Source organism: Elephas maximus, chromosome 4 (assembly GCF_024166365.1).
Source record: "Elephas maximus indicus isolate mEleMax1 chromosome 4, mEleMax1 primary haplotype, whole genome shotgun sequence".
Lineage (NCBI taxonomy): Eukaryota > Metazoa > Chordata > Mammalia > Proboscidea > Elephantidae > Elephas > Elephas maximus.
The window spans coordinates 66,422,439-66,439,324 of NC_064822.1; the positions used below are offsets into that span (position 1 = coordinate 66,422,439).

Sequence of the window (16,886 nt, forward strand, 5' to 3'; positions counted from 1 at the left end):
ATATTGATTTTTGCAATAAATTTTGATTTTGAGATTTTCCAAAAATTCATTTCATTACAAAGCCTCACACTTTAAATTACGATTAGGTTGAAAAGATATTTTACCTGCCCAAAGAAAGGGAGCCCACGTCTGTAATGTGAATCCACTTTTATAAAACTCAGCTTGCTCAAGGTATTTGTGATTTCACATGATTCATGCCCAGTTATTTCCAACCCTGAGAAAGAAATAAGGAAAGTGGAATTGTTCTATGTATCCAAGACACACCTGGTACCTGTACTCCAGTTTCACTTCATCATGACAAAGTACCATCCATATTCTTTTATGTTATTCTTTCAGGAATTTTTTCACATTTAGAAGACAGAAGGTATTTGACAACAACTCCGTCAGCTTCAGCTTCAGCTTCATATCAAAATGTACTGATATCTATAATTTCCCAATCTCTGTGGTTTCACAAGTATCTCTCCTTGTCCCACATATGTTCTTGATGAGTTTCTTCTCATCTCTTCCATGATTTTATTCCATCTTTGTTTCTACCTCTCTCACTTCCCTGCTCCCCACCTATAACTTTCTGCATAGGAGATTCCTAAAATTTGCTTAAATTTGTCACAAAACACCTTCTCAGCAAGATCTTTCTTTTCATTTATAATCTAGCCAAAGTATAGTCAACACCTGGTGATTTTCTCTTCAATGAAGTGTGATCTGTATCCTCGTCATCTAAAATACCACTCTATCGAATTCTAAATGATCCCTTAACTGCCCCCAATAAAGTATTCTTGTTTAAGACTTCATCATATATGAACTCTTAGCAGAGCTTCATACATATAAGCACTATCAAAACTATTCCTTCCAGTGACTTCTAAGAAATTGTTCCATCTTATTTTCCACCTATCTCTAGGATTTCTATTTTATTATGCTGACTTATTTGATACTGGCTGCCCCCTACACATAGTTGTTTCTGTTCTTGTACCCCTTTTTGTCTTGTTTCTATCTTAAATTTAGCAGTGTGAAATGAACTTTCTTTCTATTGCATTATAGGAAGATGTGATCACAGTGGGAATGACTCCCAGATATAAATCTTGGGTTGGGATTTTTCTCCCTCTCTTTTTAAACTATCAGCTCCATAAATCCCCTTCCATTTTGATATTCCAAATTATTTCTAACTACTTTTGACTTATTTTTGTCACAATAGTTATATCTCAACCATTCCTTATTTTCGTTAATGGTATTTCCATTTCCCATACCCCAAATTTGGAATCTTTGAATTCACTGTATCTTTTTCTTTCATATCAGATCTTTCAACAAGATCAATTGATTTTACCTTCAAAATACCAATAAATTTTATTCCTTATTTTTATATATTTGTAATTCTCCTAGTGCAGGGTGATATCATCTTTCACCTGGGTTGTTGCAGTAATCTCCTGATGTTTCACAGCAGAACATATTTTTCATCTAGCCTGTCCTCATGGCTGCTAGAATTGTTTTTTACAAATATATCAACTCAGGTTTTTTCTCCTCCTCAAATATATCTGAAGTTATGCAAAGGTCTTCAGAATAAATTCTAAACTCCTCATCATATGATTGACTTTCCTCCGCAATCTAGTACCAGCGTACCTCTTCAGACTCTTTCCAGACTAAATATATTTGTTCTCAGCTTATCGTCCTTTCCCCAGCCATCACTATTTATCAAAATATTACCCTTTCTATAAGAATCAGCTCAAATGGTACTTTATCTATAACACTTTTTTTTTCTGGCTCTCCTTCTATTAATTATCTCTTTCTTCATATTCGTTTGATCCTTAGTTTTCTCTTTTCATGTGGAAATTTTATGATGGTTATATGTGCATAAAGATAATTCCATATAACCATCAACAACTTGCTCATGTGCAAGTTCAAGTTGAAGTTGAAGAAAATTAGAACAAGCCCGCCAGAGCCAAAGTAGGATCTTGAGTGTACCCCACCTGAATTTAGAGACTGTCTCAAGAATAGATTTGACATATTGAACACTAATGATGAAAGACCAGATGAGCTTTCAAATGACATCAAAGATATCATACATAAAGCAAGATGTCAAAAAAAGTGAAAGAAAGAAAAGACCAAACGGATGTCAGAAGAGATTTTGAAACTTGCTCTTGAACATCGAATGGCTGACACAAATGGAAGAAATGATGAAGTTAAAGAGCTGAATGGAGATTTCAAAAAGCAGCTGGAAAGACAGTAAAGTATTACAGTGACATGCGCAGAGACCTGGAATTGAAAAACTGAAAGTAAAGAACTCACTCAGCGTTTGTTAACCTGAAAAGACTGAAGAAAAAACTTAAGCCTTAAGTTGCAATAGTGAAGGATTCTATGGACAAAATACTGAATGACAGAGGAAGCATCAAAAGAAGATGGAAAGAATATGCAGAGTCACTCTACCAAAAATAATTGGTTGATGTTCATTCGTTTCAGGAGGTAGCATATAGCAAAGAACTAATAGTACTGAAGGAAGAGGGCCAAGCTGCACTGAAGACCTTGACAGAAGACAAGGCTCCAGGAATTAATGAAATACCAACTGAGATGATTCAACAAAGGGATACAACGCTGAAAGTGCTCACTCGTCTATGCCAAGAAATTTGGAAGACAGCTACCTGGTCAACAGACTGGAAGAGATTCACATTTATGCCTATTGCAAAGAAAGGATATCCAACAGAATGCAGAAATTATCGAACACTATTATTAATATCACACGCAAGTAAAATTTTGTTGAAGATCATTCAAAACAGGTTGCAGCATTAGATCAACAGGGAACTTCCAGAAATTCAAGCCGGAATCAGAAGAGGATGTGGAATGAGGGATATCATTGCTGATCTCAGATGGACCTGGCTGAAAGCAGAGAATATCGGAAAGATGTTTACTTGCGCTTTATCGACTATGCAAAGGCATTTGCCTGTGTGGATCATAACAAATTATGAATAACATTGTGAAAAATGAGAATTCCAGAAAACTTAATTCTGCTCATGAGAAACCTGTACCTAGATCAAGAGGCAGTCATTTGAACAGAACAAGGGGATACTGTGTTGTTTAAAGCCAAGAAAAGTGTGAGTCAGGGTTGTATCCTTTCACCATACTTTTTCAATCTGTGTGCTGAGCAAATTGTCCGAGAAGCTGGACTATATGAAATAAAACAGGGCAGCAGGATTGGAGGAAGACTTGTTAACAACCTGTGTTATTCAGATGACACAACATTGCTTGCTGAAAGTGAAGAGGACTTGAAGCACTTATTGATGGAGATCAAAGACTGTAACCTTCATTATGGATTACACCTCAACATAAAGAAAACAAAAATCCTCACAACTGGACCAATAAACAACATCATGATAAATGGGGAAGAGATTGAAGTTGTCAAGGATTTCATTTTACCTGGATCTACAATCAACACCCCAGGAAGCAGCAGTGAAGAAATCAAATGACTCATTGTGTCGGGCAAATCTGCTGCAAAAGATCTCTTTAAAGTGTTGAAAAGCAAAGATGTCACTTTGTGGACTAAGGTGGGCCTGACCCAAGCCATGGTGTTTTCAATTGCTTCATATGTATGCAGAAGGTGGGCAATGAAAAAGGAAGGTTGAAGAAGAATTGATGCCTTTGAATTATGGTGTTAGTGTCCATCTTGGAAGACATACAGTCAGAATGTTCTTTAGAAGTGAAGATAGTGAGATGTTGTCTCACATACTTTGGGATGTTATCAGGAAGGACTAATCCCTGGAGAAGGACATCGTGCTTGGCAAAGTAGAGGGTCAGCAAAAAAGAGGAAAACTTCAACTAGATGGATTGACACAGTGGCTGCCAACAATGGCTTCAAGCATAGCAACGGTTGTGAGGATAGTGCAGAACTGGACTGTGTTTCCTTCTGTTGCACTCAGGATTGCTCTGAGTCAAAACCAACTGGATGGCACCTAACAACAACATAAACCTGAAAAAACCCGTTGCCGTCGAAGTCGATTCCGACTCATAGTGATCCTATAGGACAGAGTAGAACTGCCCTGTAGAGTTTCCAAGGAGTGCCTGGCAGATTTGAACTGCTGGCCCTTTGGTTTGCAGCTGTAGCACTTAACCACTACACCACCAGGGTTTCCAACAACAAAACAATATATAATTCCATTTTTAGATTTTTAATTCCTTTAAAGCAGCTACTATGTCATTTTCATAATCTCCAGCAGATATAAAATTTTACATAGAATGGAAGTTTTATAAAGGTGTATCAAATTAATACATATTTTTAAATAATACAAACCTGTTCCCTCCTCTTTGATCTTGCCTTCCACTTCTAGTGACATGTCATATCCTCTTTGTCTCAGCTGAAACATTTTAGTGTTTACAAGTTGTGTGAAACAGCCTTTACTGTCTGCCTGAAGGGAAAAGAAAAAAAACCCTCTGATTTGCTATCCTCAGATTTATCAGAAAGTCAGTAGTCAATCTAAGAAACATTGTTAATGGTCATAGAAAGAGATTTTACATTCTAATCTTCCTTTTGGCGCTTATCCTTCCCAAATCCAATAATTACATGAAGTTTCTTCTTTACTAATTGAGGTATTCACGGCCAATCTTTGCCTTTCTCTCCTCTCTTCTGAAAACCTACTCCAAGTTTCCACCTTATTAAACTTCCTAGAGTTCCCAAATGTGCCACAGCATTTTGTAATTCCATCTCTTTGTATATGTTGTTCCTCAGACAAGAACTTTCTCCCATTCTTACCTTGGCCAACACTTAAATCAAAAAAATTAATAAAATCAAATAAAACTAGTTGTTGTGAAATTGAGTTTAACTTATAGAGACCACATGTGCATCAGATCATAACTGCACAGATTTTTTGGAAGTAGATTGCCAGGCCTTTTTTCCAAGGTGCCTCTGGGTGAACACAAATTTCCAACCTTTCGGTTAGCAGCTGAGGAATTAACTATTTGCACCGCCCAGGGACTTGGCCATCACTTACTGCTTTTCAAAACTCAACTCAGACTAACATCTTCTAAGAGGCCTTTTGTAATTATCTACATCTAAATATTGGTTAGGGGTGGTATTTTGTTAACTGTATTTTTCCAATGCCTAGGACATTAATAAGAACTTATATTTCCAAACTAAATACTAGGTTCCATGTTTTAATTTATTTGGTTTATTAATGTTTATCTTGGTAGCCCATTCAGCACCCTGGCCTCTTATTTATTTGCTGTCTGCAGCTTTGATAACTCTTTTTTACCCCCATATTCCTACAGTACTTGGTCACAGTGCCACACCCTGGACTTTTAAGTACTCTTCTTCTGAAATCACTAATTTATGCATTCCATTTTTTACTATAACATATTCTACTTTTGGTTGTTTCCCTTAATTATTCTTATTACACCTCTTCTTTGGTATAACTGTGGCCTCCAGGCCATTGTCCCTCCCTCCATGTCTCCCTCCTCCTCAACTCACTGCTGGTTTAATATTGTTCCTTACGCGGTTTAGATTTTCCAACTAACCAGGTTCTTAACACCTGCCGTGTTCCTTCTGTCATCTGTCTGACAGAAGTCAACTTGAGACACACCCTTTTATCCCCCTACGCCTATAGTGTTGACTGCTGCTGAATGGAAGTTACAAAATTGGCCAAATTAAAGCCAGTATAATTCAAACTCCCTACCCTGAAGCACACCCCTAACACTGCCAGCCAATCTTACAATGTTTCCCTTACTCCACAATTTTCTACACTGACAATTTCAAACACTCTTCACTGTTGTATTCACTATTGTAATCCAAAAGAAAACAAGATTTGGTATTAGCGCCTTGGAGAGAGTGGTTTCTATATACCTGTTGGCTGAACTCATCACAGATACTTTGTGGATATTTGCCAAGGCAGGAGGAACGGTGTCGTGAATATTTTCTGCATACAGTAATTGTCACCAGACCAGGGACAGGTTTTCCATATGTGTAACTATAACAATAACAATAGAGCAGTCTTACAAAAACAGATATTTAATATAAATAACACAGACATTCCTTTGCCTTATTTGATCCATTCATATGTCCATCTTATTCAGCTAAAGAATTGTAGTAAAGACTATCTAGAGAGTGCATATCTAAGTCCTCCTTAGCTCATGTATTTTAAGAGAATAAATGAGAAGTCAGATAGAAAAGCAGCAGCTACAAAGAAAAACGCTATATATGAACAACATGAGTCGGTTTGATTTGCCACACAGGATGGAAGAATATGATGCAAAGTTGAACTTGACGTATTGATGTCTGTTTTATGGATCACCTACACTGAAAAAGTTGAAGACCCTCAACAAGATGGAGTCACATGGTGGCTGCAACTATGGGCTTAAGCATAACAGTGATCATGAGGATGGCACAGGACGGGATGATGCTTCCTTCTGTTGTACATAGGGTTGCTATGAATCAGAATGGACTCAATGGCACCTAACAACAACACTGAAATTACCTGGGGTACATGTTGTGACGCAGGTTCTTGAGTCTTTCCTCAGATTTTATGTTTAGAATCTTTGGAGGCGGGACCAGAGACCTACATTTTAACTGAGCACTCCCTGAGAATCTTATGCCCATTCCAGTTTGAAACCTATTGCTTTAGTCCAAACTGTAAAGTAGATGAGGTTTGTTTCCAGCTCCCCAAGCTTCCTGTTTTTATAGTTTCCCCCCTCAAATTCCTGTAATCCTGGTAAGTAATAAATCATTAAGTAAACTTAAATCTGAATCAAAAGGCTTTCCCTCTGGTGAAAAAATTTAAAACATCCAGGGGGGTAGAGGATGAAAACATGTTTTTCATGCTGTTTTCAAAAGCATGAGGGAAAGTTTCTCTTCTCTGTGGGTATGGAAGATGCTCTATAACACACTGAAAGGTATCCAGGAAAGAAATCACCATGATATTTATTTTTTAATTCTACCATATATATATGAAGGCAATGGCGGTCCAGTGGTAGAGTTCTCGCCTTTGGAGTGGGAGACCATGGTTAGAACTCCAGCCTCAGATACAGCCACCGTCATCTGTCAGTGGATGTTGGTGTGTTGCTGTAGTGCTGAACAGGTTACAGAGGAGCTTTCAGACTAAGATGGACTAGGAAGAAAGCCCTGGCAATCTACTTCCAAAACATCTGCCAGTGAAAACCCTGTGAATCATAAGGGTCTGACCCCGTAGTGCATGGAGTTGCCATGGGTTGGGGGCAGACTCATTGGCAGCTAACGACAACAATAGCCACGCATATCTAGCATCTAAAGTAAAGTATATGCTTAACTTCTCCCCCACTACTTTTCATGTTTCTCCTTAGTTTAAGAAATTGGGAGCCATAAAGAAAATGGTGACAGTAGGGTGCAGCATAGCATAGCAGTTATGATCATGAGCTTCAGAGCTAGAAGGCCTGTGTTCAGTTTTCCTTTTCATAAATCAGACAATAATAGTGTTGTCAGGAATGAGAAAAAATTCTATGGAGAGCACTTAGCACAGTGTCCAGGATATATAAATGTGTTTCATATGATTAGATTTATTAATTAATTTTTTTAGTTATGGAGACTATCTAGAAAAGTGATGAAGAGTTCAAGGTCTGCAGCCAGACTGCTAAATTCCAGTTCTACCATTTATTACTGATAGGAACTTAAGCTTTTTTTTTTTTTAATTCTCTATGTGTTAGAGCTTCCTTATTTGTAAAGTGAGGATAATAATTATCCTCATACATCAGGGTTACTGTGGGAATAAAATATGTTAATAAGTGCAAGGCACTTATAACATTATCTGACAGTGTTTAAAAATGATTTTTTATTAGTAGTAGAAGCATCAGAGTTCCTGGGTGGTGCAACCTGTTGAGCACTCGGCTGCTAACTGAAAAGTAGGAGGTTCAAATCCACCCAGAGGTACCTCTGAAGAAAGGCATGGCATTCTACTTCAGAAAAATCAGCCACTAAAAACCCAATGGAGCACAGTTCCACCCTGCCACACATGGGGTCCCTATGAGTCATAGTCAACTTGACAGCAACTGAAAAAAAGTAGAAGTGTCATATGCTACCATCCCTGCTTCCTAGTGTGGGCTGAGGCAAGCTGGAGAGAGAGCTATTCCTTCTTTAATTAACACACTTCAAGGTCCAGTCACTATTACTTGTAATAAATTTACTGGGGAAATAGAAATGAGATGAAAAAAAATGCAACTTACAGGCCGCAGACAGATACTGCAAATCCTTCATCCAGGAAACCAATTGTCTTAGGAATTTTCACTTGGATCTCAAATTTGGGCAAAACTGTTTTCAATTGAAGAGAAAAAGAGGTGAGAGTGGCAGGAGATCTTGTAAGTATTAGTAACGGGGTCTATCGCAGAATCTGTTAGCATGTAATCACATGAAATGATTTCAACTGCAATAAGGAGCATTTAAGGCCACTACTGACAAAACAGGTGCCACCCATTACCACGGCAGTTTGTATTATGTCAGCTTGGTTTAGGTGGTCTTACGTTTTCCAGAATTTCCTTCTGTGAATTGGTGCAAGGTTTGGAAGGTGGAAGAGAAGCAGCACCAGTAGTCTCTTAAGATCGTCATCGATGAGGTAACAGATATAGGGGAACCAGGAGGCTCCAGTTTATCCTTAATCTTTACCTCTTTATGTCCAGTTTTTTTTCCCACAACAGCCAGTCCTGCTGACTAACAGAGGTTACATGCCCACCACCAGACACTGGGCTCTGGAGCCACTGAAGCAGTAGCTATGCAGGAGTAACAGGGTTTCATGTATTCTTCCATCAGCTCCCCTTTGTGGTCCACACTGGCAGCTAAATGTGCTCTATTTCTTTCTCATATCCCTTGAAAACTTTGATTTATCCATCTGCATCAATGGCTGAGAATCCCTGGGTGGTGCAAATGGTTAACATGCTTGGCTGCTAACCCAGAGGCACCTCGGAAAAAAGGTCTGGAGATCTACTTCTGAAAAACCAGCCATTAAAAACCCCTTGCAGAACAGTTCTAGTTTGACACACATGAGATGGCCATGAGTTGGAATCAACTCGATAGCAACTAGCTTGGTTTTGGTTTACCAGTGGTTCGGATTTGTCAACTCCCTCTGCTGGACGCTTACTTTTCCAGCTTCTCCCACAGTTGTGTTACTCCTATTGTAAATTCTTATTTCATAGTTCTCATGACAGTTCTGGTGAGTCTGAGGAATCACACTTTTGTGATAAGATTCCGCAGCCATAGCACAAAAGATTTATTTTACGTTGTCAACTCCACATGACTGATAACTAATAAGATGACTTTAATGTGTCTGATTATTGTGATTGGAGTAGTGTCAGTGTATGTCACAGGCACTTATGACTATAATCTTGGGAATACCTTCAGCTACAAAATATAGACCAACAAACAGTGTGTGTAGATCACACAATTAACAGCTTATGTTTGAATAGCATTAAATGGACATATTCAATGTCTCTTCCCTTTTATTGGCTCTGTGATTTTGGTAAGAAACTAACTTTTCTAGTATTGATTTGCTCACTAATAAAATGGGGATAACTACGGTATTTGCCTCAGAGGACTGTTGTAAGGATTAAATGAGATAATGCATGAAAAGTACTTAGCAAATATGGAGGTGAATAAAAAAGCTTGTTAACATTATATATTAGGCTTTTTCTAGCCACCTATATGTAAAAAGGAGCCCTGGTGGTGAAGTCGTTAAGAGCTCAGGCTGCTGGTGGACACTTGAGACTATGTTGGCATCTCCTCCCTGGAGGGGAGATGAGAGAGTAGAGGGGGTTAGAAGCTGGCGAAATGGACACGAAAAGAGAGAGTGGAGGGAGAGAGTGGGCTGCCTCATTAGGAGGAGAGCGATTGGGAGTATGTAGCAAGGTGTATATAAGTTTTTGTGTGAGAGAGTTTGACTTGATTTGTAAACTTGCACTTAAAGCACAATAATAAAAAAAAAAAGAGCTCAGGCTGCTAACCAAAAGGTTGGCAGTTCAAATCCACTGGCCAGTCCTTGGAAACCCCATGGGGCAGTTCTATTCCATCCTATAGAGTTGCTATGAGTCGGAATTGATTCGAAGCAATCAGTTTTTGGTTTTATATGTAAAAGCCATTAAGTCTTAATTACTGTAATGTCACACATTCCTTGCACATGTAGAATTCTTACCATATTCTTTCACCTCGAAGGGGTGCTCTATTTTTTTCCCTGAATCCTTCTGCAGGATGACCTTGTAGGAACCCAGACTGGGCTCCACTGAGAGTGGGAAAGAGAGCTGGGTGAGCCCTCCTTGCAGTTTGAGGCTTTGCCATTGGAAAATTCTGTTCTTCTTGGGATTCTATAGGTGAAAATATTATGAGTTCTTATAAAAATTGAAATACAGTTGAAATATATGTATTTATTCTGAGTGGCAGGGCAACTTTTTAGGTAAGAATGACATTGGGTGTTACAAAATAGATGGTTGGTAAATTGCACCAAAAAGATATTAGCAAAGTTTCCTAAGAATTCTAGACTGAGAATAAGGCAATAAGTTTACCAGATGTGAGATATTACAGATAATATTTCACACTGGGCCCATTTTTTTGAAATTATGCTTATCCATTTTGGTCAGAAATACTTGAAGAGTCACTAAACTGTGTCATCTTAGGGGATTTTGCTTCTTCATTAACATCTTATTGATTTCATCACAGGATTTAAGACAGACAAGGAGAATAGTTTTTGTTTAGTTTCGGTGAAATGGTATGGCAGGGAAGGAAGGGGAAAGAGGCAATTTAAAGTAACCTGTAAATTGTCATTCCAACTGAGACACACCTACCTTAGTATATACTACCTACCTCAATATAAACCACTGGGAACTGAAAAGAAAGAACAAAATGGCATGTGTGAGATACAATTTAGAAAGAGAAAACCAGACAGCCGCAGTGACAAAGTATCTGGACCAGAGGAAGTGATGTCTTCATTTCTTGTTTAGACAAGGAAATGTCCACTTGTTTGGTTCACAGCATTTCATATGTTTAGTTTGGTAGGTACATGTCAAGAAGTCATGACTTCCTTTTCATGATGTAATGTATGATTGAGGAAACATAACTAGATTAAGAGGTTCAATATTTTGCAGACAATTATTTGAGAGAAATCCAATGTATTTTTCTTTTGTTCAATAAAATTAACTGGGATCTTTAAGTGGACTAGTCATATTTTAAGCAACTTCAACTGAATATTTAATTTATTTTAAGAATGAGTTGATGAACTGTTTTGATCCTGACCTCCCTTAGCCCTCCAGCATAACTGTGGTAGATTTAAGTATCTCTTTTTTTTTTTTATATCAGTCTCAAGTTCTCATTATTGACCATTTCCCCCACTCATCCACTGTTATGAGACTCACCATTTCATTCAAAGGTTTCATCCAAATATTCACAGAGACAATGCGGAATCTCACTGAAATACAGAGATTTTTCTTATGAGACCTTCCATTGGGAACCCAGGGTAATAACACAGGTAACAACACACCAGGATTTCAGTGACTATAGCATAAAGCCATAAAAGGCCCACTCCCCTTAAAGTTGCTCTAGCTCATTAGGTTTTCTATACCTGTTTGTCCTGGTTTGTAGATGGGTTTGTCTGTTTGAACAAAGACTAGGCTCTCTGCTTTTGTTATGTGCACTGAGCTCCTCTTTGTGAAGTGCTGGGTTGGCCCCTTCACCTGCACAGTAATATATGCCAAGGAGGATGGAAACTCTGGAAGCTGTAAAACAGAATGAGCTGAAGAATCTGCCCAGACCCACTTCAGAATGATGTCTCAGTCTTTACGATTTTCTCAGTTAACCTGGTTAGTTCCATGAGAATTAGTAAGGAACAAGGCCAAGGACATGTCCTCTGTTTTTTAAATAGATTATTATGATTGTGTAACACAACAGCAACAATTAGATGATTTAATTAAAGAGAAAAAACATCATTTCGATCAAATGAATTTATTTTTCAATCCAGCCTTGTCAGTGAAGGAAATACCATGCTTGCAATTTCATAGCAGTGATGATGGTATTATAATAAATATTAAACTTTATTTTCCATTGGCCAACAACAAAATAATATGTTGTTATTGGTAGTAAACCCATGTGATTAAACATTTAATACTCTAAGTAATGAAAGGTTACAAGGACAGTGCATCCACCTTCAAGCATCTGTGAGGTCTTAGATAAGTTATTAACTTAATGTATCTCAGAGTTTTTATCTGTAAAATGGGAATAATTGCACAAACATTACTTAAGTCAGAAGTTTAAGATCAGGCAAAACCCTTCCTATAACTTCTACTTTCATCTATTGCACAAGATTGGTTTGTAAATATTATAGGAACATATTCAGTAGAACTTTTATAGGGTTGTTATTAATTGGAATCATCTTGACAGTGATGGGTTTGGTTTTTTTATTGTTAGAATCTAATTTGAAATTGACTCTATAATCCTCATTTTCTCTTCATTGTGCTTTTTTATTGTGATGGTTAGAAAATAAAGCATCAACTCTACCTATCTCCACCATACCAAAAAATGATACTCACGGTGAAGGAATGGCAGAAGGAGATGCCCTTCTCTGCCACCTTGTTGGTGAGGAGGTTCCAGTTTTGCACTCCAAAATCCAGAGTTATGCTCACTGTCACCGTCTCATTCAGGTAACTCAGTATGACGCATGCCTTCTCAGGGACTCCAGTATAGAGCTCTGATGGGACCAGCACCACGTACTGTCTGTGGAGGGAAGAGGAGTCTCAATCAGCCATGGAGGGTGACAAAAGATATTATTGTTAGGGCTGTTTCCTAGACAATCCTCACTATTGCCGCTGTTATGGATTGAATTGTGTGTCATCTTGTCTAGGTCATGATTCCCAGTATTGTGTGGTTGTCCTCCATTTTGTGATCTGGTATAATTACCTATGTGTTGTAAATTCTAATCTCTATGATGTTAATGAGGCAGGATTAGAGGCAGTTATACTAATGAGACAGGACACAACCTATGGATTAGGTTGTATTTTGAGTCAATCTCTTTTGAGATATAAAAGAGAGAAGCAAGCAGAGAGGAGAGGGAATTAATTACCATCGAGCAAGAAGAGCCAGGAGTGGGGTGTGTCCTTTGGACCCAGGGTCCTAGTGCTGAGAAGCTCCTGGACTAGGGAAAGATTGATGATAAGGGCCTTCCCCCAGAGCAGACAGAGAGAGAAGGACTTCCTTTGGAACTGGCACCCTGAATTTGGACTTCTAGTCTCCTAAACTGTGAGAGAATAAACTTCTGTTTGTTAAAGCCATCCACTTGTGGTATTTCTGATATATAGCAGCACTAGATAACTAAGACAGAATTTCATACCAAGAGTGGGGTGCTGCTCTAATAGATACCTAAAATGTGCAAGTGGTTTTGGAATTGGGTAATGGCAAGAGGCTAGAGGAGTTTTAAAGTGCCTAACAGTAAAAGTCTAGATTGCCTTGAAAAGACTTTTGGTGGAATTATGGACATCAAAGGCAATTATGGCGAGGGCTCAGAAGGAGAGCTGTAACATTGGAGACAGCCCAAACAGTGTGAAGTAGCAACAGAGAAATGGCAGCAGCAAAACCTAGGAGATTGGCTCAAGACAGTGTGGGAACCAACCTACGGAGTGAGAGAGCTGAGTGCCCTCAGGCAGGAGGCTTCCTAGCAGTGTGGGGTGCCTCTGGGCACTTATCGGTAGGGCTAAAAAGGTCTGTTATACTTGCCCAAGGAGGGCAGAAGCTGTGCTGGCCCAAGGGGCCTGAAAGACTGAGAGGCTAAGGAACCAAGAAACAGAAACTGAAGAGACAAGAAGCACAGGAAGTAGAACTGCCTTGGTCTCAAAGGGTATGGCCACCATCTCTCAGGTCTCAAAGGGTTGGGCCATGGCCTCTGGGGTTTCAAAGGGTGTGGCACAGACTCCTAGGTTTCAAAAAGTCAGATGTTCACCAGATCGGTTCTGGAGTGTGAAGCTGCCATTCACAAGTGGTGGGAGATGGGGTTGGATCTGCCGCCCAAAGGAGAGGGGCAGGGCTGACTTGCCCAAGGGACAGAAGAAGGGGACCTGCCAAGACCAAGAAGGTGAGGTCACCACTCATTTGAATTCAGAGGATGAGTCCACCCAAAGCTGAAGGAACAGAGTTGCCATTCCAGTGGGCCTGGAAAGTAGAGCTGAAGTCCAAGGCCTAGGGGACCTCCTACCACCAAGAAAGAAGAGCTGGGAGTGGAGTACATTCTTTGGACCCGGGATCCCTGTGCTAAGAAAATCCTCAATCCAGGGGAAGATTGATGCTGAGACTCGTGGAGATCTCCAAGGAATGTTAGGCCCACAGACGTTGAAAGGAGACAAGGAACTTCCCCCAGAACTGACACAGAGAGGAAGCTTTCCCTTAGAGTTGGTGCCCTGAATTTGGACTTCTAGTCTCCTAAACTGAGAAAGAATAAACTGTTTGTTAAAGCCATCCATTTGTGGTGTTTCTATTATAGCAGCACTAGATAACTAAGATAGTTACCAAACATAAGGAGATATTAACAAGTAGATCCAAGCTTCAGCAGGAGTGTAGAGGGGTATATTCTTCAAAGCCCAACCTCGAAGACCTCAGGAACTGCAAAATCCCCAAGAAATTAAACATCGATATGCATTTTTTATGTTGTGGGAATAGTCATTTCGTAATATTAGAAAGCCTATTTATAGCCATGGGCAATCTGTGAGTTATTACATATTTTGGATGGAAATAATTTTCAAATTCCAAGTAGCAACAACAAAATGTGAATTAATGAATTAATCACCATGGAAAGCAGTAAGAACCAGTCTGTATGTGGTCTCTGGTTTCACATGGGTGATAACATGAATGCTTTGGTCCAGAAAGTGCTAGAGAGATAATATTTAATACATGGGAAGGAGTTCAATTGCTTTTCACTACTGTTTCAGAAGCAACCTTAACTTTTTTCTTTCTTTCACTATTTGGTGATGGAGGTCCAGCCAAGGGAAGCTAGGCTAATCACCAGGCATTTTACCATATAAGCCCAGAATAAAATGCAGCTCTGCTGTGTCTCCGCGTGGTGGAAACAGTTTGGGATCAACTACTAACCTAAAGATTGACAGTTCAAATCTACTCAGCAATGCCACTGAAAAAAAGGCCTGTCAATCTGTTTCTGCAAAGATTACAGCCAAGGCAGCCCTATGGAGTAGTTCTACTCCGTAACGCAAGAGGTCTTATGAGTCAGAAATGACTTGACAACAATGGGTGTGGTTTTTTCATTCTCTTCGGTAAATATTTGCCCTTAACTTTACCTGTTGCCATCAAAATTCCAACATGTAGCGACCCTATAGGACAGAATAGAACTGCCCCATAGGGTTCCCAAGGATGTAAATCTTTATGGAAGTAGACTGCCACATCTTTCTCCTGTGGAGTGGCTGGTGAGTTCGAACAGCCAGGCTTTTGGTTAGCAGTCAAGTGCTTTAACCACTGTGCCACCAAGGCTCCTGCCCTTAACTTACAATCCCCAAATACGCTGCATTTTGAGATGCTGTATTTTCTTATGTGATTTTGCTCTCTTTCTGAAGTGGCTTCGTCCATCTAGAAAATGTCTATGTATTTACTCCTTAAGACAGCTCAAAACCAACTTTCTCTGTGTGGACTTTGTTGACCCCTTCCTTTATATCGGAAGCCCTGGTGGCATAGTGGGTAAGAGCTACAGCTGCTAACCAAAAGTGACAGTTCGAGTCCACTAGGCGGTCCTTGGAAACTCTTTGGGGCAGTTCTACTCTGTCCTGTGGTGTTGCTATGAGTTGGAATTGACTTGATGACAACGGGTTTGTTTTTTTTTTTTTCCTCTTTATATCAAGTTCCAGGAAGAGTTAGTTTCTGTTTTGTGAGTATTCTTGCAGAGTCCTGCAAATGCCTGCTTCTGTTTTCAGGTTGTGTCTCATTCCCCACGCACTAGCTCTCTAATTTACTATACTGGCAAGTATTGAGAGGAGAGTCTGCATTTTCTTAATCTGCATATTCTCAAAATTAAATGCTTTAAAGGGTTGCTGAAGCAAGGAGTAAATTAGCACATGAAACCTGGCTTGTCTGTAGGGCATGTGTTCATATCAGCAATCTCTGCTTTGAGGAAAATGGAGACACTAAGTCACTTTACAATGGCCAAAGACACTGCAGCCCATTTTATGAGCCAATAGAAAATTTATCTTTTATGTAGCCGTTCCATATTCTTATTTGGTGAATGTTCACAAATGTTATTGTCCTATGTCTGAATTTTCTAGAACTTGAGTGCTCTGAAAAACAAAGTCCTGGTGATCTACTTCGTAAAAGCCAGCCATTGAAAACTCTTTGGAGCACAGCTCTACTCTGACACACATGGAGTCACCATGAGTCAGAATCAGCAACCGATTTTCGTTTTCTTTCAACATGGGCATTAACAAGTTACTGATTATCTTAAGCCCTTTAGATGACAGGTAATTTCATAGGAAATCAGAAAATAAATACAAGGGCAGGGATCAAGAAGCAGATAATACAATAGGAAAGAAGGAGGACAATAGAACTTTCTGGAACTGTCGCTTACGGTTTTGCTGTATCTGCAGCATTTCTGGGAAGGAGCACAAAAAGTAGAATCAAGACTACTCCAGGCAGTTGATTTTCCCTCATGGTGTGGAGAGGAATAGGAAAGAATGAGAATCTATGCCGTTTATTCCTTGAACTCTGTTCTTGCTCCAGACTCACTGGTTTTTATTTTGCCTGATCCACAGTGAAAGTAAACTGCCAACCATTAATTTTTGTAACATATTAACTACTTCCAGTATTAAAAAATCAATTCCAGGTCATTTCCACAACAGTCAGATTCTTTCATCCACTTTATCAACTTGTTCAAATGCTTGAAGAATTGTACTTGGAAGCTACTGTTGGCTAGGATTATTAATCAGAATTT

The 16,886-nt window shown here is 39.2% G+C and overlaps 1 protein-coding gene across 1 annotated transcript in view; it reads right to left on the bottom strand.

Annotated features, from left to right (window-relative positions):
- The window catches only part of LOC126075148 (pregnancy zone protein-like), a 76,449-nt gene extending 59,843 nt beyond the window's left edge, over window positions 1-16,606 (bottom strand). Inside the window, exons 1-10 of the mRNA XM_049882400.1 lie at window positions 16,524-16,606; window positions 12,498-12,685; window positions 11,538-11,684; window positions 11,332-11,384; window positions 10,784-10,804; window positions 10,119-10,287; window positions 8,164-8,248; window positions 5,816-5,939; window positions 4,271-4,385; window positions 105-214 (exon numbers count right to left, since the gene is read on the bottom strand). Coding sequence (XP_049738357.1) covers window positions 105-214; window positions 4,271-4,385; window positions 5,816-5,939; window positions 8,164-8,248; window positions 10,119-10,287; window positions 10,784-10,804; window positions 11,332-11,384; window positions 11,538-11,684; window positions 12,498-12,685; window positions 16,524-16,606 — 1,095 coding nt within the window. The remainder of the gene's footprint in view (window positions 1-104; window positions 215-4,270; window positions 4,386-5,815; window positions 5,940-8,163; window positions 8,249-10,118; window positions 10,288-10,783; window positions 10,805-11,331; window positions 11,385-11,537; window positions 11,685-12,497; window positions 12,686-16,523) is intronic.
- Window positions 16,607-16,886: the final 280 nt, after the last annotated feature.